The sequence below is a fragment of the Neofelis nebulosa genome, chromosome 4, assembly GCF_028018385.1.
Source record: "Neofelis nebulosa isolate mNeoNeb1 chromosome 4, mNeoNeb1.pri, whole genome shotgun sequence".
NCBI lineage: Eukaryota > Metazoa > Chordata > Mammalia > Carnivora > Felidae > Neofelis > Neofelis nebulosa.
The window spans coordinates 34,718,025-34,743,511 of NC_080785.1; the positions used below are offsets into that span (position 1 = coordinate 34,718,025).

At 42.0% G+C, this 25,487-nt stretch overlaps 1 protein-coding gene across 2 annotated transcripts in view; it reads right to left on the minus strand.

Moving 5' to 3' along the window:
• CAV1 (caveolin 1) overlaps positions 1-17,864 on the minus strand; it is a 34,829-nt gene extending 16,965 nt beyond the window's left edge. The window contains exons 1-2 of one of the 2 annotated variants that reach the window (XM_058724516.1): positions 17,732-17,864; positions 16,144-16,308 (exon numbers count right to left, since the gene is read on the minus strand). In XM_058724516.1, coding sequence (XP_058580499.1) covers positions 16,144-16,308; positions 17,732-17,761 — 195 coding nt within the window. In that variant the 5' untranslated portion in view covers positions 17,762-17,864. Of the gene's footprint in view, positions 1-16,143; positions 16,309-17,020; positions 17,171-17,731 lie in introns of those variants that run through there. The other variant, XM_058724517.1, reaches the window with a different exon arrangement.
• Positions 17,865-25,487: the final 7,623 nt, after the last annotated feature.

A 25,487-nucleotide genomic window follows, 5' to 3' on the forward strand; every position in this document is an offset into this window, starting at 1 on the left:
TCATTCATTCATTTGTTCAGTATTTATGAAACACCTACTTTTGAGGATGGAATAAGTGAAACAAGGAAACATAGCTGGTTATGAGTCATTGAAAAGGGGGCAGTGCAAATAAAATAGAGATGACCTCTGGCTGCTCAAGCTTATTCAGGAATCATTACCAGGGAGGGGTGATGTCCTTCTGTGGTGCATCACCTTATTATTAAGGTAACAGAGGAATTTTCTTTCTTGCTACTCCCCAAATCAGTAAAAATTTGAATTTAGACTGGGATTTTGAGTAATTTCTTTCAGGACAATGACCCGAGTCCTTCCCTGTTTTAGGGCCTTCCTACCTCCTGTTAGTTTTGCTTGGAACACTCCTTCCATCACTCTTCACCTGGCTATCTTGGAGTTGTCATGTATTAATCTAAATGTTCTTTCTTCAAAGACTTCTTTCTGGTCCCCACCCCTTTTCTCACCTGGATGTTTTATAATCCAGCCTTTCTGACACTTATTTAATGGTTTGATTGAGTGAGTGTGTGTTTGAGAAAGAGAGAGGGAGAGAGGGTAAGAGCTAGAGAGAGATTATTTCTGCTACTAGACTATAACCTCCCTGAAATATAGTTTGGTGTGTGTGTGTGTGTGTGTGTGTGTGTGTGTGCGCATGCACGCACGCGCGTGTGTGGGAGGGAAGGAGAGAGAGAGAGAGAGCACAAGCAGGGCAGAGGGAGAGGGAGAGGGAGAGAGAGAATCTTAGGCAGATTTCATGCCCAGAGTAGAGCCTGACTCAGGGCTCTGTCTCAGGACTGTGAGATCATGACCTGAGCTGAAATCAAGAGTCAGACACTTGACTAAGCCACTCAGGCTCTCACCTCCCTGGAATATATTAGGTACTAAATTAATATTTGCTGAATAAATGAATGAATTAGTTAATGCTGCCATTTGCTTAGCTATATTTCTCTCTCTTCTATTTACAAGAGCACCAACCTGATAAAATGTCCTTTAGGAAAAAAGTTCTGAATATGTTATTATCCCATCCAAGGGTTAGTAATTGCATTTATTGATCGCATTAAGTTATTCTAACACAGTTTTAGTAATTTTGGTGAAAGAGTGATCAAAGGTGATTAATAACAGTAAACTCAGATTAATTCAATTTTTGCTTCTCATGAAATTTGGGTTCAAACCTATGGATTTAGACATAGCTTTGCTTAGGGAGTTGATTAGTTCCTGAAGAATGTTCAGGTGGTCTGAAATCATGTTTAGCTTTGGCATCGTACAGGTTGGGTGCTAAGTGATAGGATTAAAATCACACAGGGCCCTAAATTTGAAACTTTGTATGGATCAGAGAGAAATAAATTATAGCTGGCTAATGGGAAAATCTGACTCAAAGTAATAGTGCTTCTGCTCCATAGCTCTTAGTCATCTGATTCTATTGCTCGCAGATGGGCTGTTAAAAGAACTTCAGAAATGTGGCCACATGGGCTAGGTGAATTTGACAACTGTCAGCACTCAGAAAGTCTGAGCATTTTTTATTTAGTCAGACTTTTTTAAGACCATTGCTCTAAAGTTATAAGTAAGGGTGTAATCTGTTAAGTGAATGAAGAGGAATAAACTGGTTACAAAAAAGATTACTGAAAGTTTGTAATCTACTTTGGAACTAATTTTCTGGTCTATCTTGGGACACAAGCAGAGTTTTGAGGCAAGAACAATAAAAGGGAAGACCACAGTTCTGAGCACAGATGAGAAGGGAAAATGAACTCCAGCTCCTCATCTCTTTAGTACCAAATATTTATTGGTAGTATATTCAGCATGTCATCTGTCGTTAGCTCAGTACTTCAAAGATGATTTAACTGAATCCCACAGCCTGAATATTAAGAATGAGAATGACAATTGGTAAAATCTAGGAAGAAAGTAATAAAGGTAGTATTGATGAGGAGTCTTCCACCATTCTCTCTGAATGGACTTCATATACCTTTACAGGCTTCCACTCTTATGAATACTGGTCAACCGGATCATAGAATTTTAGAAATGAAAGCAACTTAGGGACCATCTAGTCTCTTACTGATTGCTATAGGTGAAGAAACTGCTGTCCAGAGGGTCCAAGTGACTTTTCTAAGGCTCAAGGCAACACTGGAGGTCAGTGTCCAAGAAAGGGTAGAATTCAGACTTTTTCTGAGGCTCAGTTTCCCCATCTGCTCTGAGGAGTAATTGGCATCAGTAAAGCACTTCTCTCTTCTCTGTGCCAGGCACTAGAGAAACGACAGAGACCTGCCTGTCGCTAGGTCCAGTGAAGCTTCCTGTGGCCTCTGTACCAGTAGAAGAAAAACCAGTGCATGTTGTTAGCTCCATTCTTAGTATGCCTGAGCCGTGAACCATGTAGAAAAAGGGGGAATGGGGATGACACTCTAACCAGATGATATTCCTCTTGGGGAGAATAGAAAGAATGAGCAAAAGAAAAGGGAAACAACAGGACTGGATTACATGAGTGACACGAGATTTATCCCACATACAAAGTCTGTCTTATACAGTTGCTATACTAGAGTTCCAGAAAGTATTTTTTGTAATAGGAATTTGAGAGACAATATCATACTCCAATGCTAAGGATTGGAGTGCTAAGGATTCCCCAAAATGAAGATGCTGAGAAGGAATAATTTCCCTATGGTGGCCCTTATGGTCCTGAAAGTTTTATGATGGCACATAATTTTATTATTAAGAAATTCGGAGTCTAAACCAGACTCAAATCTGGCTGTACATTAGCCTAACCTGGAAAGCTTTCAGAAAAACAAAAAACAAAAAACAACAAGAAAAAAAAAAACAAATAACAACAATACATAGGCCTGGGCCCCATCATAAATTAGTTCAGTTAGAATTTCTGGGGATGGGATACAACAGTATTTTGAGATGTTCCCCTGATGATTTATGCCTAAATCATGTGGTCTAAAGTCACAAAACAGCCACCCCTTTGCAGAAGCCATACTGTCTAGTGAGTTTAAATCACAATAGAGGTTTATACAAACTGTGAAATTGTTTGAATATGCAATGTGTAGGTGGGAGTGGATGGGCAGGCTTGCCATAGAGATAATATTTCATACTGACCTTTTGGTACATACAATGCATGCATTTTTCAGTGTCCTACTTTCAGATGTTTACCACATGCATTCCCAACCACTGTTTAAAACAATGCCGTACCAACTACTCTTTGCCCTCAAACAAACCAGGTATCCTGCTGGAATAGAGGAAAAGTGCTCATATGTATGCCAGTGCTTAATTATGAGACTGTGTGTCAATGCTGTTATACATCTATTTGTAATTGCAGAGGTAGAGGAATTTGAGCAGTTACATAGACAAGTAAGGAATTTAACACACAACTATTATAAAACAACCTCTGTGACACATTCCTGGGATTAACCCCTCTAATTACTTGAAATTTCTTCTCCCAGGAAACCTAACACTTTTTTTTTAAGTGTACATCCCTTCCTCCCTTTTCCTTGTCCTGAATGGTGATTGTGTCTGAGCAGTATTTTTCTTGTAAGTCTCATAATAACCTGGCAATACCTAAAGACAGCTGTCATTCCATGTTCCCTTCCAACTCTTCTAAAAAATTGTCCAGACAAAGCAGTCCCTTCTCAGCCATACCTGGAGGTTTCTCTTCATCCCTTATCTCCTTCCTTTTGCTCTTCTGTGGGATCTTTCTAGCATCTCTACCTCCCTCATAAGATCAAAACAGAACACATTTTTAATAAGTCTAGCAAATAGGAAATGAAGTAGAGAATCTTGTAGGTGACATTTTTTCTGATTGCATTGTCCATTTGATTCCATCTATTATACTTCCTTTAAAGTATCATTCTATTACTGAGATGTTTAGTGTTTATGAACAACTGGTAGATTAGCTTGCATCCCCTATTGCCCAAGGGGAATGGAGCATTGTGGATTCACTTAAGGGCACACTTACAATAGTGATTATCACCCTGGAGATCTTGGTCCCTTATATAGACTGTGGAATTATAACAAGGGGTTTCCATATCCATTATGCTCACCAAGCATCTTGGTTTTCCACATCAAATTTCCACAGAAATGACAACCTTTTCCTGGTATTTTCTTATTTTTTATAAATTTACCTTATTTTTTATAAATTTTTATAAAATTTTTATAAATTGTTTCCTACTTAATATCTATACGTTCTATTTCTAGTCACTTATCATTATCTCACTTTGTATAGCCCTTTATCTTAATAGGGCCATAAATATAGGCCCTATATTTATGGGCTACTTACAATTTGTCACAACCACTTTGATGTTATTTTTATCACAGATATTAACAAGGTCATTGTAATTGGTGTCATTTGTAAGTTGTGAGTCCTCTTGTATTCCAGTCATTGATAAAATATTAAATGTGCTAGGTAGGGCTGTGGTCTTGGCTGTATGTTAGATACCAGTCACACCTAAAATTCTCATTACACATCATCACCCTTTTTTTGATGGCTACTTCCTAGTCCTATCTATTCTTAACTAAATAAGATCCTGATCTCCTATACTTAGCTTGTTGATAGGGAAACTGGAGTCAAACCAAAAAGTCTTACTTTTATACATATTGCAGTAAATCCACTTCCTCTCACAGGAGATGAGAGAAAGGATGGAAAAGGAGCTAACTTCTTTTCATTTGGGACAGACATCAACAATGAAATGAATGATGTCTGATCCTTTCTAGAGACATCTATATGTATTGGTCCATTTTTCTTCTCCTCCTTCTCCTTCTTCTCTTTCTCCTCCTTCTCCTTCTTAAACCTGAGACCTATGAGAGAGGACCTCTGAGGTACAAAGAAACTTCTATGCTGTTGGAATAGTGGATTAATGGTTACCACCTACCAGTTAGTAAAATCTCAGAGCTCTATGTACTTAAGATCTAGAAGTAATAAAGCCAAAGAGAAGGAAAAAGAAGCTTGGGTTTCTCAAAGCTTTTGGCTCCTTCAGGTGTGGAAGGTTTGAATTTTTCTTCAGAGCTGTCTCCTGACTTAGTCATTCCTCTGATGTTTGCCATTGTCCAGAGGCATATGGATGGTATGACAGGGAATTCTTACCCCCTTCTTTGTAAGGGATTTCTCATGTGTCCCAATATCCAACTGTCAGTCTTCTGGCCCCAGTGGGCAACATCAAACATCAATAATGGCATCTCTTGGCATTCTGGGAATTTGCCTGCCCTACGTGCCAGAAACTTAGGAGATTATCCTTATCCCCCAGGCCCTGGGAGACCATCCAGGTGCCATAGCCTGCTCACTGAAGGCTCAGGAGAGATGCATTTGTGTCCTCCTCAAACTGGAGACAAAAATAAAAATTTTAATAATAAACATATACACAGAACATGTTTTCTCTTTACTTTAGTAAATAGAGTTGATATGTTTGGATTTCTTTATTATCTGGATATGTTTTTTTTTAGAAGGTTTAAAATGTGGCTGCCATAGAGAAAGGGGCAAAGGAAGACACTCAATAATGTAATCCTATTGTCCTTTCACTTGCAGGAGACATTCGGTTACTTAAAGAAGAATTTCAGCAGACTCAACTTGACATCCATTTTCTGATGGCAGACTCAGTGTGGGGCCCTGGGGTGGGTACTGGGCAGCCACAGTTCTGGGGCCACCAGGAGGTCACTGTCCAGCTCTGAAGGACTCAGGCATGCAGTGGAAAGGGAAGGTGGGGAGGACATGGGGATAGAGAAGCAGAATACTTAGAAGGCTTTGATGTATGCCAAAATAGAGATAAAAACAAAATGTGGTGGAAGCGAAGAAAAGAGATAACCAATTCCTATGAGATTGGTCAGCAAAAGCTAACAGAGGCGCCCATGTCTCAGATGAGCCCTGGCAGAAGGCTATGGTTCTGTCAGGAAGACTCTGGTGTGGAAGGACTCAGGACATCCTTTGTGCCTGGTTTGGAGTGCATGCTTCTTTCTTAAATATTTGTTAAATGGCCTTTCTAAGGGAGTGCATTATCTGAGAATGACTCTCATTCTCACCTCTATAACTACAGTAATGGAGGTGTTTACTTACAATAGTTTGGTGAAATGGTGATTATTAACTATTTTGGGCAATTTCTCTCCCTATTAAAAAGCATGGTGCTCAGGATCAAGTAAGGAAGAGATCTGTTCACCTAACCAAAATAATTGGTTATCTACAATGAATGCAATTCCATTTCCTTGACATATTTTGGTATACCCATTTCCAGCTATATTTTATTACTGCTAATCATATAGAAAAGGCCAACAGTGAGCCATGATTGATAAAACACTCCCATTGTTCTTCTGAGAGATTAATGGTGCCTTGTAAAATGCCTTATTAAGTCTGTTCCTTACTTCTGGCATTTGTTTTTGAGAACAAATACATAATTACTAGGGAGGAAGTCTCAGAGAAACTACTTTCAGGATTAAAGAGGCATTTCTCCTACTAGCATAAAACTAAGGTTTTTCTCAACTGTTTTCTGTTTTCACAACGTGTTACTGTAACAGCACAAATGTCTAGAAATCGAATAGGCAAATTGAGAACCTTAAATAAAGCTGTTAAATTGAAAGTGCCTGTCAGGACGTGCCTCATTCTCTCACATCTGCTCCTCCTCCCCACACATCCAGGTAGGACCAGCCACACCCCAGGCACTTTGGCCAACCTGGGCAATCAGGATGCTTTAAAGACCCAGGTGATTGAGCACAAGCCAGCACTGCATCTTGTCTGGTTCTGGGCATGTATTACACTTTAGTCACTGAGACCACATCCCCACTTTGTACCCCAATTCTGGTCTTTGGGACTTGACCCTCCCTGTCTTATTGGGAACTCACCCAGCATCTAGATTTCTTGAGGTCTGGGGTCTTACATTAGTCTTCACATTGGTCCTTTTCCCTCCTTCCCCAACCCACCTGCCAGCATCTAGAGTCTGACCTTAGGACTACAGGCCTGTCACTCCCAACTCAGAGGACTTCTGGAATCCCCCTTGCCAAATGCTGTCCACCTACTCTGAGAACACAGTCATCTCTTTCTGCACTGTGGTGACATGACTGTCTGCTTGGACTATGATCTATTGCTGGAGAGAGAGAGAGAGGCACTGGATGGAGTACAATGGTTAAGAACCTGAGCTCTAGAATATCACTGTCTAGGTTCAAACTCTGACTCAACCACTTCTTACCTATGTAATTCTGAGTAAATGAATAAGCCTGAGCTTCCTTATCTGCAAAGGGAATATAATGGTGATAATAATAATAGTCCCTACCTCAAAGGGTCATTGGAGGAGTAAGTAAGCTGTACCACTGAGCTAGTGTGTAGGAATGTTGGCAGAAGCATCCCATCTCCTGTTTGACTCTTGCCTGCACATCTGGCACCCTTTGGATGGCCCCACTGCTTGAATTTAGCCCTTTTTATTAGTAAAGGCCTTATCTCATCAGTTCGCTTCCTGGTCTAATGATGCCTTGGTGGATTGCTGTGGCTTATAAAGGGACAAATGCCTTGGCTAGGCACAGAAGACCCTGCTGATCTGGGTATTGGTTGTGTCCCTTGCTTTCTCCCCACTGACCGTGCCATCAGACATGGCAGCATTGTGCAAAGAAAGAAATGGACGTTGGGATACTGGAGTTGGCATGTGCAAAGCTCATTCTAGCACAGAGTGGATGGCAAGATGGGGAGAAGGGGCCTTCTTTTTTTCTCTATCTTTGCTTCTTTTTTTCCCAGTCTTACACTTTCTCAACTACTTGGGTCCCTATATCAGCATCTTTTCCAGTTACTCATTGTAAGTGAGAAGATGTAATTGTGTTTGATACCTGCAACAAATAGGAGATGATCCAATGCAAGCTCTAGACACAATTTATCTTTTTACATAGACTCTATCAATGTCCATTTTTACTGTAATGTCCTTGCTGGGCTCAGGAAAGGTTTATATATTGAATACAGCTTTAAAAATTTTACTTTTAAATTGCTGTAAGATAGAATATTAAGCACATATACACAACATCAAATTTATTTAAGCCTCCTCCAAATTAAAAATGCCTGGCTCTTAATTACCTAAACAGCTGACAGTAGCTGAAGAGGAAGCTTGGTTGTGCCTTTAGGAATATGTATTTCCCCTGCCATGAAATAATGACCAACAAGAAGACATCTTTTCAAGGTTCAATAAAAGAAAACAAGATGTATTTTATATCTGAAACATCAACATAGTTCCCATGAGAGGCAGGAAATATGTATTCTGTGCAGGTGTAAATCCGTTCTATCAAAGAATTCCCCTGATAGTTGCACAGTACATGGATCATGCAGATTTCCTTTAAGACAAAATTAAAAACACTTCCCCCAACCCTAAACAATGGTTCATGTGAAAAGCATGCCATTTTATGTTTCCTGGACTAACTGAAAAATAGTTAAAACTATTTTAAACATTTTAATCCTTGACGGAGGAATTGACAAAATATGTGATGGAAGGATGTCAGTTTCATTAACCCTGTGTTGCAGGGAGAGAAACTAAAGGCTGACAGAAGAGTAGATTGGCACTTAAGAGCTCCTCCTTCAAGTTACAGTGCAGCTTGATGGTTGCGATGAAGGGCAGGAAGGGGTCAGCTGGAAAGAAAGGCATGTCATGCCTGGCGTGTGGAAATTTTGCCCATTCTGCTAAAAATTAGTGTGTGTCGGGATTTCCAGTGTAATCCAAGTTATAGGAATCAGCTATAGGCCATTGCCAATCCATCTATGACCATATAATTTATCTCTTAAGCTATGACACTTCTGAATGTGGAAGGGGCACTATTAAGAGGCCATATCTATTAAGGCCTATTATGGCACTATTAAGGGCCATATTAAGAGGCCAATAGTTACTTGGGGCTGATCACTACCAACTGGTCTGAATGGGACAAACTAGAGCCTGTGGCTACCCACTCCTAGGTCACCCTGCAGTGCTAAGTTTATGGTTGGCTATAAACCCAAGTGGCCTCAAGGGATGGAGAATCATTGAGCAAAGTGGATTTGGGAGCCTTTCATGGTGTTTCGAAACTCTCTGGTAGGTTTAAGCTAGCCTAATCCTCAAATATTCTTCTGGAAGGGAGAATATCTAGAATTATACAGTGTTAGTATATAGTCCTCTATTTTCTTAGGATAGAGCCATCCATGGTGTATGTCTTTAAGCCAAACTTTCTAAACCTATACAAAATGTAATTACATTGTGAAAATCATATAGGGAATTTTGAAAAATATAGATCCTTAGGCTCCAACTCTAGATATTCTAACTTAATCGATCTATAGTAAGCTCAGACACCTGTATTTTTTTTAAATTTTTTAAATACTTTTTGAGAGAGAGAGAGAGAGAGAGAGAGAGAGCGAGCACAAGTGGGGGAGGGGCAGAGAGAAAGGGAAACACAGAATCCGAAACAGGCTCCAGGCTCTGAGCTGTCAGCACAGAGCCCCATGCAGGGTTCAAACTCACAAACCATGAGATCATGACCTGAGCTGAAGTCGGATGCTCAGCCGACAGCCACCCAGCCTCCCCGGGCACCTGTATTTTAAAAAAATTCCTTTGGTGATTCTGATGCCTAGCCACATTTTTATAACCCTCTTGGGTTTGTAAAGAGGCTATAAGGTTCTTAAAGAGCTGCAAATTTTAAGGATTCAGTAGGAATATTAGAAGTTGAGAGCCAATGCTGGAAGAGAGAATATGAAAGGACAGAAATATTTTCCATAATTTAATTACATTTTAAATAGGACAGGAACAGAGGCAAATTGTTTAAAAATATATATGTTCCTTATTTTGCCCATGCCTTGTTTACTGGCTCAGGAACAATTTGAGGCATTATAAATGAGTCATTTTTTGAACTAAGCCCTGAAGGTTATAAAGTTTTAACAGACAGTAGAATTTGTTAAAGAAATTCCAGCAAAAGTTTGCAAAATAAACTATATAGAGGCAAGGAAATAGCTTTATACTCTGTGAGTAGTGCTCCTATCTATCTTGCTCCATATGGTAGCCACTGACATAGTACGTAATAATTATTTACTTAAAGGTAGATGACTTTTTGAGGGAATGCTATTATATGAGAATGATTCTCATTCTTTTCTTTATAGTTAGAGAAATTGAAGCATAGAAACAAAATAGCTTGCCCAAAATATTTTTAGGGCTGGTGTTTATTAGCTTTTATTAGCCAAACAAGTTTGATTCCTATTTATAAGCTCAATTCTCGGGGACTACTGTTGGCCCAACCATTCTTTACTTCTTCCTTGGTGTCCAGTCTTCCACTAATGGGACTAGATACTTTCTAACTGAAAGAAATCATGAAAGTTTTAGGCCATTATGGTGAAACCAAAACTGATCTGATTACTATGTGTATGCTTTCCCTTGACTGTTAAAGGAAAAGAATTTTGTGTCTGTGCATATTTAAGAATGATTACGTTCAAGTTTTAGAGAAGAAAGTTACAAAAGTTGCAAAAATATTTTTTCTTATCTTGGCACAATACTCTTTCCACTCTATCAAGGTGCCTCTGAGTACCTATACACCAGGCATTTATCTTGGGGCTGGGGGCTTCTTTTTTTAAGAAACTTCTTTTAAAAGAAGTATAGTAAGCAAATCTCTTTCTCTATGGCTTTAGGGTACTGTAAAACAGATAATATATATAAGATCCAGAGTGTGGAAGAAAAAAGAGTGTTTCTTGGCATAAATCACCTTTGTATGAAAACAGCACCCTTGCCCTTTCCTCACACAAACCAAGCCAGGAGTATCATGAAAGGGTCCAGAACCCCACAGATCAGTGCGCGCAGCCCTGTTCTTGCAGGGGCCAATTCTCTGTGCGTGTTTCATCATAGAGAACTTATGTTGAAAAGTAGGGCAAATTAAAGCAGTTTCATTCAGAATATGAAAATGTCTGTTATTTTATGGACTTGAGTGGGCAGGATGCATAACCAGGTGGTTTTTCAAATTACTGGACTTTCCAAATGCTGTTTACTATTGCAGCTGTTCTTACTTTAAGCTCTTTTAAAATGTAGCCAATGCTGTTGTGAATTGGAAGAATAAGCCACACCATGAACTTTTTCATAATTCAAAGACATTTGGTGTATCTTGTCTAAATTTTAATAAGTTTTATGAAATTTCATAACCAAACCAAATTTGAATTAATCTTTCAGTGTCTTTTGATGACAGGAGATGGAGAAGAAAAAGAGACTTTCTTTTAATAAACATTTAAAACGTATATCATTGTTGGCTAAACTTGTGTTTTCAGATGCTTATGAATGAGTAATAACCCCCAACTTAGTATCATTCTTTATTCAGTGATGTGAGAATAATTTCCCACCAAAAATGACCATAATGCTCCTTTACAAGCTGGAGATTCTGAATTCCATGCATGATCTCGTCCTATGTGGCAGCATGTCTATCACCATCTTGTGAAGCTATCTCCTACACAAATAAACCAAAAAAACCAACTCCAACAGAAGAAAATATTAAGAGGGTACTTAGTGCTTTGAGACCATCTGATCTTTTAAGTTTTATGCTTTGATTATATGTATATCAAATAAACAGAGAATTAAAAATGACCTTTATATTGAGATTAATTGTCAATGTCTCTAGATTGCTTTCTAGCTGAAAGGGATCAGGGATGCATTAGGACGTCATTTTGAAATCAAAACCGGTCTGATTACCATGTGTATGACTTTTTTTTGACTTCCAAAGAAAATTTTGTGTCTGAAAATATTTAAGAATTATTACATTCAAGTTTTAGGATAGAAAGTTACAAATGCATATTTTTATTTTCCAACCAAGTTCTTCTCTCATATGTTCTGATTTTTCTCAGGACTAATCTCAGAATCATCTCAATTCATTCCTTCCCTCAAAGCAATAGTCTATAAGAATCACATAATCTTGTCTATCCTTCCTTATATTTCAAAATTTCTGTTTTGGACAGTAATCATTTGAAAACATGGATAAAATTTTAAACTTCCTTATTTAAATTTCCCTTAAATAATTGGAAGTTAGGCTGGTAACCATTATGTTCTCTTCCAATTCTAAAATTCTGCCATTTTGTGCTTTTTATCCCCAGTGCCACTGCATACCGTCTTTCTCATTTCATGTCTAGACCATAATACAATTACCTCGTAACAGTTCTCTGCTCATCCAGACTGTCTACCTTTCCTTACATAGTATAGTTTAACTAGTCATCTTCCAGAAAGCCCACCCTCACCATATCATACTCAAACTTGAAGTCTTCTTGCCTTCTCACTGCTGAGATGATAAAGTCCAAAGTTATCATGAGTGCTGAATAAAGGACTCTGCCGTCTGGCCATGATCATCTGGCTCATCTTTATGATGTACCGTTCTGCCACATGAACTCTCTAATTCCGATCAAAACGGGCTACTAAACCTTCCATCATGCCCTGTATGAGACATTCCCATCTCTGCCTGGTTTATTTAGAACGCCCTCCTGTGCTTTTCTCAGCTATTTGCATTCTATTTGTCCTTTGTGATCCAACTCAGATTGCACTCTTTTGTGCTCTTCTCTATTAAACTATAATCCGTCTCCCTTCCCTCACCCTGTTGTGCTTTCCACAGGAAGGTCTCCCTAACACTTAACATCAATATCGTTCACTTTTTTAAAAACTTTATTGAAGAATAATTGACAAGTATAATTGAATGTATTCAAAGTGTACAATGTGATAATCCGATATACATCTACATTGTTTGATTAGCAAGATCAAGATAATACCATTCACTTTTTAAAAACCTTTTTATTATTCAATACTCAATAATACTTACTTTTGACTTATTACATTATATATTTGATCTATTTCCAAAATGATGATGAGAAGTTTTATAGTAGACACCACATAAAATATCCTGTCTTAAAAAAGAAAGTGAAAATACAAAACCATACGTGGAAAAGACTAAGTAACATGGGTTAATGAAACTTAAAATCTAGCTATATGTTTCCTGGCAGTCAAAGCAAAAAGGACCCATTAGTTACCATTTGGCAGTGACTTACTATTGTGATATGGTGTGTGTGTGTATTTTTTTAGACTTTTTATCTATTTACATCTTGTCTCACTAACTGTAATCCTTGTGATTGTTAGGACTTATTTTGGGAATTATCCTTTGTAGTATGTAACACAGTGTGTAGTCTAGCATATGATGAATTTAACAAAGGAATTGATTGATGGCTAATATGATATCTGAACCCATTTTATTTATATAGAAGTTACAAATAAGTGCATAGTAAACATACAAATGAAAATGTGAACATAAAAAGAAGACAGAAATCTCAGAGAGAGAATGAGGGTCTGAAGTTGTGATCACTTTAATCAGAAGAAATTTTAAAAAGCATTCATAGCCTACTATTTTTGGACAAATGTCTATATAGATATCTCATAGTATAGCAAACCTTTAGTGAGATAAACTAATTTTATTGGAATGAATTGTATAGACCAATTTATGTCATTATCACTAGTGGAATAGGTGATAATACTCTACCCTCTTAAAATATAAATTCATGGCATACCCAGCTTCTGAGTTTTCTTTTCCTCCCTAAGTAGCTGTTTTATGAGACTGAAAGGACACTGTGCAGATGAACCATGCTGTTCCTCACACTGTACATCAGTGTTTCATTTCTTCTCCTTCTAGAGTTATTTTTCTAAACTTGGTATAAGAGACTTTTAAAAGTGCAGGGAACTAGTCTGGCGCTGTCCAAAAGCAATTTCCATGATGATGGAAATGTTCTGTACCTGTGCTAATACAGGAGCCGGTAACCTCATATACTGAGAACTCAGAGTGTGGCTAGTGTGACTGAGGAACTGAATTTTAAATTTTATTTAATGTTAATTATTTGAAATTGAAATTGAAAGAGCCACAAGAGGCCAGAGATGACAGACTCAGCAGAGGCAGCTTTTATGGAGCTGCTTGCCTTTCAAACAGGCCTTTCCTTACCTGATTTGGTATCCTGACCACTGCTTCTTCTATTATCACATGAAGTTTTAAGCTACTGTGCATTCACAGAACTTGGGATGATTTTGTTATTTTAAGAAGTCTGTGTCATCAAAAGGAAAATTTAGGGAAATTTATTATTTACTGCCATGTACATTGGAGAGAATCATCCCTCTTTCTGTCATTATGTCTGTGCTTGGACTCAAAGAAAAACACTTATAAAATAGGAGTCTCCATAGAATATAGGCCACCCTTCCTGGCTCTACTGGCAGACAGCACTCTTTGGGCAAAATTTGTACTTGTAGCTTGGGTCTGTCTTTGTAGAGCATTCTCTGAAGTCCTCTCTTGACCAAGCAGCTGGTCTCCAAAATCTTCCCAAGGTGGATTTTTCTGTCTAACTGTCTTGTTTTGCTCATAGGAGCAAATGGGAGGGGTTTGCTTTCTCTAGGCCAGCAGGAGCTTGCTGTAACTCTTCCTTTTAATTTTTTTTTTTTTAATATGAGGATCCCCACACTTGCTCTTTGAAATGCTATTCTGTAAACTGCTATTTCCTCTAAGCCTGTTATGCCTTTTTTCCATCTGTGTTGAAGTCTCTTTTCCCAGTGGGGCCTTTCTTTCTCAGCTTAGTCATGCTATGTGTAGAGACCCACATCCACACTGCTGGCTTCTCTGACTCATCCTGGGAGGCTTGCTTGCTCCAGGAACCCCACTCACACTATGGTGGAACAACAGGGAGGCTCCAATGAAGCTGGCCCTTTCTGAAATCTGCCTCTTTTCCTGGCATCTCTTCTCATCCAAAGCTACATGAGACTGGCAAAAAATAAAAATGCCCTGCCCCGCCCCCTTGCCCCTTTGAAGTAATGCTTCTAGTAAATAGTTTTTATCAACTTTAATTTCCAGTTTATAAACTACTCTTGTTATTGCTGCGGCTTTTAAATATTCCATAATCTGGCTAGTAGAAAAACCCGCTAATGCTCCAGTTTTCCTTTTTCCTCCATCAGCAAGCCAAGAGAGTCAGTTCTGACAGTTACATTTTCCTTCCAGTTACAGGTTAAATTGTTTCCCTTTTTGAAATATATTATTCATAAATGTGAACAGTTTCTGAGCTCTAGCTCCTCCCATCCACAGATAGAAGGCTGGGTACGTGGAAATCACTCATCTGCCCCATTGGCTGTTCTGGGTTATGCAGAATTGGGTCTTCACACTGTAATCTTTCAGGCCAGGATTTTCCTTGGCCTTCCCCACCCCTCAAAGAAAACTCTCTGCCAAGAATGGCTTAGGCCCATGATTTCCCAATCCAGATGGGTTCAGACAATAAATTTCTCTGACTTGATTTGCTAAAAGGGTCGAAGTTGAATAATATAATGATAATCAAAAACTGACCACTGATTGAAATCTAAATTTGGCCAATAACTCCTTCAATTAACTTTTTTTTTAATCACTAAAAACATTCTGAAAGTATAAAAAGGAACTCCAACCTGAGTGTCCCATTAGCTGAGGGAAGGCTGACTCAGGTAGTCACTGAAGAAACAATTTTATATACCTAACTAGAGGTGTCTGTGGGAGAAATCAAGAAGTACACATTATTTTTGGTTGTGTAAATTAGCTTGATTGTGCATGAGTACAATACCTTTCCAGTTAAAATACCTTTCATATGTATAATATTATATCCTATTATATATAATATGTACTATATGTATTACTTGTACTTAGTCTGAAGCATTTTTACCCACTGTATTATTTTCAAGAAAATATCTTGATTGGAGCTACGATAATCTGCCCACTCTGCATTCCGGTTCTCATCTTGGCACAAGATCTTATGCAATGACCTTACTGCTTTAATTCTATGTGCAATAGGGCACCACCCTTCACTAGACATTAAGCCTGGGAATAGACAGAGGGTGACCTGCAGGGCAACTGTCCCACCCTCCCGAGGAGTGTGGGTCAATCTGTTGCAGAGATCCAGAGGTTCATTTGCCAGGAGAAAAGTGCAGTTGTAGGAAAAGTGCAGTTATATGAAACTCCATTAGCTACATTCCGGCTGAACTAGCCAGCAGGAGGGGGGAGGGGATATGTGACATTTCTGAAAACTGCTGGAGCTCCCACACATCAAGCCCAGAAAACGATATGTGTGGCAAAGGTACAGAAGGATGCACAGCCTGCTTGCCAGAAGAGAGCTGTCCCAACCCTGACAGCGTCTCAGGGGCGGGGGTGGGGTGGGGTGGGGGCGTCCTTTATAAGCTGGCCGCCTCACCTTACCTTGACAACGTCGTCATTGAGATGCTTGGGATCGCGGTTGACCAAGTCGATCTCCTTCGTGTGCGCGTCGTACACTTGCTTCTCGTTAATCTCTTCTGCCATGGCCTTGTTGTTGGGCTTGTAGATATTGCCCTGTTCCCGGATGGGAACAGTGTAGAGATGTCCCTGCGGAGGGCAGACGGCCAGGAGGGGGAGGGTGGTCCGGGCAATGGGAAGAAAATTTCAAAAAGGAAAACAAGTGATCAGAAGTCAGGCCGGCGGCGGAGCAAACCTCGAGGCTCAAAATCGAACTAACCGCTTCGGCAGCGGTGGCTCAGCGCACAGTAAACTCCTTGGCGCCGCTAGCTTTTTAAGAGGATCGAGCAGAGGACACCACACCCCTCCGTACCAGGCAGGGAGCTCCTGTCTCCCCCGCCCGCCGCCAGGGGTCAGGGCAAACCCCGCGGCGCAGTCAGCCCAGGCCCCCGCCCAGCGTGCGCCCTGCCGGAGGTACCCCGCGGTACCCCGCGGAGACCCCAGCAGGCGAGGGGATCCGATCTCTGACGTCTGTCCAGCCACTCTTTCCGCCACGACACGCTCCTGAGTGCTTCACCTGCTCCATTTTCCCGTCCCCCATTCCTCCTCTTAGTAAGCTCTTCCAGTTTATCTTTCAGATCCAGGTTGAACACCCCCGACCCAAAAATGGGCTGTCCCCATTTTTGTTGCTTCCAGGTCGCATATCCCTCGCACCTGTTCGCGCCCCACCCCCCAATCTCCCTCTGCGCTCTTTGTCCCTACGCTCTCCCCGCGCTCGTAGTGGTCACAGCCCGAAAGCCCCCATCTCTGGGCCAAGCCATGTGTCACCCCCCCTAAACTCCCTAGAACAATGGTATCTCACCTGCACTGCGCCCTCGACCCACCCTCAGGTCACTCCTAGGCTGCCGGCCGGTGGCTGAGCGGCGGCCCTGTTTGGGAAAACGAGGTCTCCACACTCGGGCGGAGCCCGAGCACAGGAGGGTAGTTGGACCTGGTGGTGGTAGTTGGGGAGAGTAGAGCTCCATCCTTCTCCAAACACCCCCTCCAGGCGCCAAGATGCAGGAAGAGTTCTTGAGGTGGCCCAAGAGCTTTGGAAAGTGCAAACATGACTCTGCCGTTCCGGCCAACCGGTCCAGGTGCCTGGCGGGGAATCGCGGGGACCGTCCCCAGGATTGCGGGTGAATGACTTCCCACCCTGCGTTCCAGCTCGCCGCCTCCCAGCAGTCAGGGATTGGACGGTGGGAGTCCCGAAATAAAGCAGCACCCCGGACCCACCTAGAAATACGTCCTCGGTCCGGCAAGCAGACCTAATTTCAGGACCCCCGTCCTCTTTTCCTCCTCTCTCTAGTTTGGGGGACCCAGGGCCCCTTTCTCATAGGAAAATCTAAAACATTCCTGCCTTCTCTTCAGCTCCCCGCCCAGGCCCATTCCTCAGAGGTGCCAGCGCGAGAGGAGTGTTCTAAAGTCAAGAGAGGGCTGGGGCAAGGAAAGCAGTCGGAATATTTGGAGTGGGAGATAGCAGGAGACACTTCTTGTGCTCTCCAGGGCCCGGCGCGCACCCACCCAAGCCTACCTCGGAGTCTACGTATTTGCCCCCAGACATGCTGGCCCGTGGCTGGACGAAGGCTCTGAGATTTCCCTGGGCTGTTATTTAAGGGAACTGAGGAAGGAAGATCTTGTATTGTATGGGGGAAAAAAAAGGCGCTGGCGGGGGGCGGTGGCTGGGAGGGAGCCTCCTGGCCGCCGGCCAAGGGTTTGTTCTGCTCGCGGTTGGCCGGGACTTGCGCTGCGCCGGGTCTAGGCACATCCCCAAGGTTCTGGCAGCGGAGGGTGGGGAGCGCCCGCAGGGAGGAAAGAGCAATGAAAAAGCGTTTCACCCGAGTTGCTTGGGCAGATATTTTAAACCTGGGGCAAGATTATGAACCACTGAGAGGCGTCCTGCGGAGAGCGAATGTTTTTGCAGTGCATCATCCCTGAAGGGGTGGGGAGTGCAGGGACACGGCGCACAAGCAGAGATGCCCAGTATGGGCACCAGAGCTTCAGAAAGAATTCTGCTCTGTTCTGAGCCGTTTCTTCCCATCGCCCACGTTCCATCTCTGATCAAGACACAGCTATCTCCCTGTTCCACAGAGGAAGGGATGAAAAATGGCCCGGGACCTTTAGGTGCATTTCGTCTAAACACAAGGAAGGAATTTGTGTGGGCGCGCGTGTGTGGTGTGCTTTTGGTGACAATCCTTTACATCTAGTCGGTGTGGATGGGAAACTTGGAGAAGCAGGCATGTAGAATTTAATATTTCCCAAACCACTTCTGAAATTCTCCCAAATGCTTTGAAATAAATGAAAATGTTAAAGTTTACTGTTCTTTTTGGAACAAAGGAAATTTATGCCAACACGTTATGCCGTATTTACAAAATAACATAAAATATTTACAATTGTAGAAATATTTAACTGGGGCTGCAAGTTTATCATAGAGGAGTTTTTTCTAATGTACTTGGCTGTGAGTTACAGGAGACTTGGTTTTTCTACTGTTTGATTAGAAGTTTAAAAAATTGTCAGCATTTAAAATGCTCTATCTCGGGCGCCTGGGTGGCGCAGTCGGTTAAGCGTCCGACTTCAGCCAGGTCACGATCTCGCGGTCCATGAGTTCGAGCCCCGCGTCAGGCTCTGGGCTGATGGCTCGGAGCCTGGAGCCTGTTTCCGATTCTGTGTCTCCCTCTCTCTCTGTCCCTCCCCCGTTCATGCTCTGTCTCTCTCTGTCCCAAAAAAAATAAATAAAAAACGTTGAAAAAAAATTAAAAAAAATTAAAAAAAAAATGCTCTATCTCTTCCTGAAGAGAAGGCTGCTTTCTTTATTATAAAGCAACATAAGAATTAAACAATAAGCAGTCATTTTACATTTGAGCTATCATGAGTCAAGATATTCGCTATTCAGAAAGGACATTTTAACTAAGGTTCCATATACAATCAAAAGTAAAATTATGGCTTGAAATAAAAAAGCTGAGAATAACCTGAAGGGGCACAGGTTACATTAAAAATAAAGGCAGTCTGTACGTACAGGTGGGGGCACAAAAGGAGGGGGGGGGAAAGAGGAATAGAAGACGGAACACTTAGAATTAATTATCTAGATGGAGAGAAGATACGAAAATATAAAAGAAAGTATAAAGGACAGGCTATTGTTGATAGCAAAAAACAATATAACTTAAAAAAAATTTTAATTACATGTCAGGACAAATATCACAAATGTTGGCATGCATGACTTTGATTTTGCTGGCTAGTCATTATTAGAATACTGATGATCTCCTAAAATATTGGGATTTTAAATGTTTATTTCTGCCAAATTCCATTTCTAAATTCTTTGAACGAGTTGTGTGTTAACAAACATGATATGCTAGGAAAGAGTGGTGTCAGCGTCAGTGTGTTGTGTGGTGCCCAGTCTACCTCTAATGATTGCTGAAAAACTGCTGTTCATCTAACTCTTCCTTCATAAGTGTTGGTTGCAAAGCAGTTGTGGTTATGTTCTATGGAAAAATGTGGAAACCCTTTCCCATCTATTGTTATTCAGTCCTCAGCTGTGATGAGTAACCTTGACTGTGAAAAAAAGCCAACAGGAACTGGGAGAGTGTGTCCTGCATTCCAGCAAGGAATGGACTTTCCGGGGAGGCCTGTGAGTGAATGCTTAACTAGCACTCACCGGAGGGAAATCCAAGGCGAAGTCAAATCAACAGCAGCACACGGAATCATAATGATCACTGAAGCGTTGTCAATGCCAGAATGAATTCCTAATGAGAGGAAAAACCACAAACTCTTCATTAACCTGCCTCAACAAGAAGCTAGAACCAAAAAGAAACAGATTATATGGTTTGTAATAGCTAAATTGGGGAACTGGCTCCAACTTCATTAGAAATAAAGATAGGAGAACATTGTTAGCATAGGTATAATATTTGAAATGAATAAATGATACAGAAAACAAAATATTTTTTTTGATACCCTTGCAGATAACTTTAGGTTTGGAGGTAAGTCAGTAACTTTCACCAAATCATTTACTAAAAAATGAGTGTATGGCAACTCATTTGGCCTATATATATTTTTTTATTTAAATTTTTTTTTTCACGTTTATTTACTTTTGAGACAGAGAGAGAGACAGAGCATGAACGGGGGAGGGTCAGAGAGAGAGAGGGAGACACAGAATCTGAAACAGGCTCCAGGCTCTGAGTTGTCAGCACAGAGCCTGACGCGGGGCTCGAACTCACCGACCGCGAGATCATGACCTGAGCTGAAGTCGGCTGCTTAACCCACTGAGCCACCCAGGCGCCCCAAAAGAAACAGTCTTAAGGTCAGCTTATGCATTATATGTTACTGAAAATATAGAGCTAAAAGGGACACCATTCATCCAAATCCATCTGTTTTAGAGATGAGGAAATTCAAGTCTAAATACATGAAAATGATTTGTTCTTAAGGAGTTTTGTGGGGTAATGAAACATTTTAAAGTTGATAAATAACGAGAGCACCTGTTAACTGATGGGGTTTTGTGATGGGGGTTTGATGCTGATGGCCTAGAGAGAATTCTTGAAGATGTCTTTGGTGCAAAAAGGTGATTTTTATTAAAGCACGGGGACAGGACCCATGGGCAGAAAGAGCTGCACTGGGGTTGTGAAGAGCGATCCATATATACTGTGGATTTGGGGGAGAAAAAGTCAAGGGGAGGTTTCTTAAAGGGATTTCCATATGCTAAAGAAGACTCATAGATAACTGGAGGCCTAGCTATTGTCAAGCTAAGGTTGTTTTCCCTTCTAGCAAAGCATTAACACTAAGACAGTAGGGCATTCCTGGACTTTAGGTTATTAAAAAGATTGCCTTTTTTTTTTTTTTTGTAATTGTACTAGGTTATTTGTAAACCGATGAAGACTCTTATCAGTTTAACCAATTGTTTTTTGTCCTTTCCTTTGTTCCTGGACAACCAGGAGTGCCTGAGGAATATCACATGTATCCCACCTTGGGGTGGGTGTGGGGTGGTGGTGTGCTAGCTTGTGCTTGGCTCTCAGCTTGCCTTATGGTCCCTTATCATTAACAGTTTCTGGGACATAGGATTTTTAAGCAGCCTGGTGAGGACCTACTCATGGTAAAACTGTGAAGTTAATTGGGGCACCTGGGTGGCTCAGTCAGTTAAGCGTCGGACTCTTGGTTTTGGTTCAGGTCAGGATCTCAAGGTCCCTGAAATCCAGCTCCACATTGGGCTCTGTGCTTCCAGCTGACAGCATGGAACCTGCTTGGGATTCTTTCTCTCCTCTCTCTGTACCCCCCCATTCCTGAGTGCAGGCACACAGAGAAACACGTGCTCTCTCTCTCTCTCTCTCTCAAAAATAAATACACATTAAAAAATAATTGTGAAGTTAATTGCCCTTTGTGTTCTCTTATCTTCTCTAGCCTTCTCCTCCTACCACCTTCCTGCCCCGCCCCCCACCTCTCCAGCTTTCCTTTCCAGTCACCATGAGGTCCTGTTATGCTAAACTGGCTTCATCAATTTCCACTCTAGGATTAGGAGTCTAAGGTTTGACTACTTACAATGGTTTTAAGAAGAAGCATCTTTCCAACATTTATCAACACTCAGAAGCCCAAGACTGCCCAAATATGACTTTGTCAGTGAGTTCAGAAAAGGGATTACTGTTTGCATCATAACAGTGGTTATCATGTAGCAGTGACTCACACACAGCCAGGACACCGAGGCTTTTCTTTCTAGGAGGCAGCTTTTTTCGTACCATCATGGGCTCAGTGGGCTAAGACCCAAAAGGCTGAGCCCTGAGCACAGCTAGGGGCTGCCTTTTGTACAATTTTTGCTCCTTTGTCTCCCATATATGGTAACATACAGTCTGAATGGTTGGTCTATGTTAGAGTTGTGATGTTGCGCGCACACACACATAGCCAGGCTGCCTTAACTTGTCTTAAGGTATTCACCACATTCCTTAGGGAGGGGCTCTGCCACATTCCCCTCTTTGATGCTTGGACCCCCTATTTTGGGTCAAAGAGCATCATCTTGGTTTAGAGGTTTATATTTCCATAACATCATCACATGCATGGCAGTTTTCCTTTCAACCATTACCTCAATGAGGCTGGAGACAGACCGTATAACCAGGGGAACTAGGCACGGTAGGATTAAGTAAGCTCCCAAAATCAAGAGGATAATACCTTTGAGGGTTTTGAATCCCCTGAGAGTTGAAAACCATCCTCCAGATAACTCCCTGGGGTCCCAAACTTTCCAGCTCTGGACTGGGACATGAGCAACATTTCTCATTCTATCTGTAATCTCCTCTATGACTTTTCCTTGGCCTGAGAAGTGGGTATGGTATAGTGACTCCCTGGCCTGATCTGATTATGCGAATGCATGGGTCACAGGATGAGGAATCTAGGTCTACAGAAGGGATCCAGATTAGAAGAAACCAATACCAATGAAGTATCCTATCCACAAAGGGAAGGTAAATGCTAACAGAAACCTGTCGCCACACTTCCAGCCAGTCAGGGCAGCCTCTGCCAATCCTGTGGTGAAAAGTAGAGCAAGAATTACAATAACAGTGAGAAACAAGGGGCAACAGTCATCACAGTAAGGAAACAGATATAGAAAATAAGGACAGTTTATTTGTTCCACTGGGCCATCGATTCCTCAAGCTTCTGTGTAGATTAGTCAGCTTCCGGAGTGACGAAAGCAGGGCTGCAGTCTCCCAGAGCCTCTGGAGTTGCGAATTGCTTCTTCCATATGGTCAGCTTACAACGCGTTATTGGATCAGGAACGCACTCCCAGTTTCGAGATGCCGGCTTCACTCTGTTGTGGTGAATTCAGGGACCCACCTCGGCTACCTTTACTGCACTAGGGGTGGACAAAATGACAGTGAACGGGCCCCTCCAGAAGAGTTTTAGGGGCTGGACATTCTACTCCTTCAACCATACAGCATCTCCTGGTTTAAAGGGGTGAGCGTTTGTGGTCAGACTCAAAGGTAACCACTCCCTAATCCAGTGATGTAAGGTGGTTAGGGTAGAGCCAAGAGCCAGCATCTGTTGCCTTAGGGGTAGATTGCCTATCTCATTTAGATCCCCCCTTATGCCCTTGATAATGGGGGCAGGGTGCCCATAAAGGATGTTATAAGGGGAGAACCCCATCTGCTTCATGGGGCTATGCCTGATCCTTAACAAGGTGATTGGCAACACATTGTTGCCAACCAGCAGTGTAGGTGGGTTTCCTGACAGTTTGCTTAATTGCTGCTTCAGGGTTCGGTTCATTCATTCCACCTTCCAGGAACTCTGGGGTCCCTATGCCGTGTGTAACTTCCACGTGATCTTTAACCCCTTTGCCACCAGCCGCACCACCTCAGCTACAAATTCTGGCCCATTATCTGATCCCATAGTGATAGGGATCCCAAATTGAAGAATGATTTCTTTTAGAAGAAGTCAGGCCACTTCACATGCCTTCTCTGTGTGAGTAGGGAAGGCTTCCACCCAGCCTGAGAAAGTGAACACAAGACCAACAGATATTTATAATCTTGGACCCAGGGAACCTCAGTGAAGTCCACCATCATATTTTCAAATGGGGCTCCCCCAACACTCTGCACCCCTGGGGCAGCCTTGGGTCCCTGATGTGGGTTATTCCAGGCACAGGTTTCACATCACTGACATATTTCTTGGGCTATGCTGGAGAGTCGAGGGATGTAGAAATATTGGTTCAACATAGTCTTGAGAGCTGTCTGGCCAATATGGGTTTGATCGAACTTCTTGACAAAAGCTGGAGCTAGAGCCTCAGGAATTGCTACTCGGCTGTCTTCCAATTTCTACCATCCACCTGGGAGGTAGCTTCCATTTTCAGTCTTAAACCAGGTACTCTCATGTGAGTAATTAGGGTCCCATTCTGCCCAATGGGACAGTGCAGTGTTTAAAGCCACTGATTTGTTGTTCCTTTGGAGGCCACAGCTTTACCTCTTGTTCTGCCTTATGGTTTCCCCATTCGGCCGTGGAGACCCCTTTGATGTCCCTGGAAATGCATGACTGCCACTCTTTTAGGGGCTCACACAATGTCTAAGAGTTCAAGGAATTCCTTACCATACTTTTATGTCTTTTCCTCCTGAGTTTATTAGAACCTTCCCTTTATATAAAGCCCCATGTACGTGGAGGGTGATGAAGGCATACTTAGAGTCTGTGTATATGTTAATATGTATCCCTGACACCAGTTGGAAGGCTTGGGTTAGAGCAATCAGCTCTGCCTTCTGTGCCAAAGTCCCATTTGGCAGGGGTTTGACCCCAATGATAGAATTCAGGGTCACCATGAAGTACCCTGCAAGGCTTGCTCCCTCTTTCACAAAACTACCATCAGTGAAATACTCAGTATCGGGCTTCTTGAGGAGCTGGTCCCTCAATTCTGGTCGGTTGGAGAACACCTCATCCATGACTTCAATGCAGTCATGATCTGGTTGACCTGGCCCAACAGGCAGTAGAGTTGCAGGATTTAGAGTCCACACTATGGGTTCTCACATAGCATTCCCTGATATCTCACCATCCTGGTGTTGGTTAGCCAGTATTGTCCCTTGTGTTCCATTAATGTCAATACTGAATGTGGCACTCAGACAATTAATTCTTGTCCTAGAGTTAACTTGTCATTCTCAGACACTAAGAGGGCCATGGCTGCAAGTGCCCATAGGTAGGGTGACCAGCCTTGGGCAACAGAGTCAAGCTGCTTGGAGAGATATGCCACCGGGTGATGCCATGACCCCAACATCTGGGTTAGGACTCCCACGGCAATTCCAATACATTCATGAATGTACAAGAAGAAGGGCTTGGACATGTCTGGGAGTCCCAGACCAGGAGTGTTGGCAAGGGCCCATCTGATCTCTTCAAAGGCCCTTTACTGTACTTGCTCCCATAACAGAGGTTCCCACTCTCCCCCTTTTGTGGCCTCATAAAGGGGTTTTGCCAAGAATGGGAAGTTAGGTATCCAAATTCTACAGAAACCTGTGGACCCGAGAAATGTCCAAACCTGACAAGTCAACGGGATGGGGATGGAACAAACAGCTTGTTTTCTCTCCGGGTGGGCTGAGATGGCACTGCCCTGGGAGAGGTAAAAGCCAAAGTACTTGATTTTCTTTTGACAGATTTGGGCCTTTTTCCTTGAGACCTTATAGCCAGTTTCCCATAGGAGAGTAAGGAGTTCCTTCCATGCAACCCTCCGAGCCCTTCCAGCCAGCAGTAAGTCATCTACGTATTGAAGCAAGACACAGCCATATTGATCTGCTGGGAAGGCTCTTAGGTCTGAGGCTAATGCAGTGCCAAAAATAGTTGGGGAATTTTTGAAC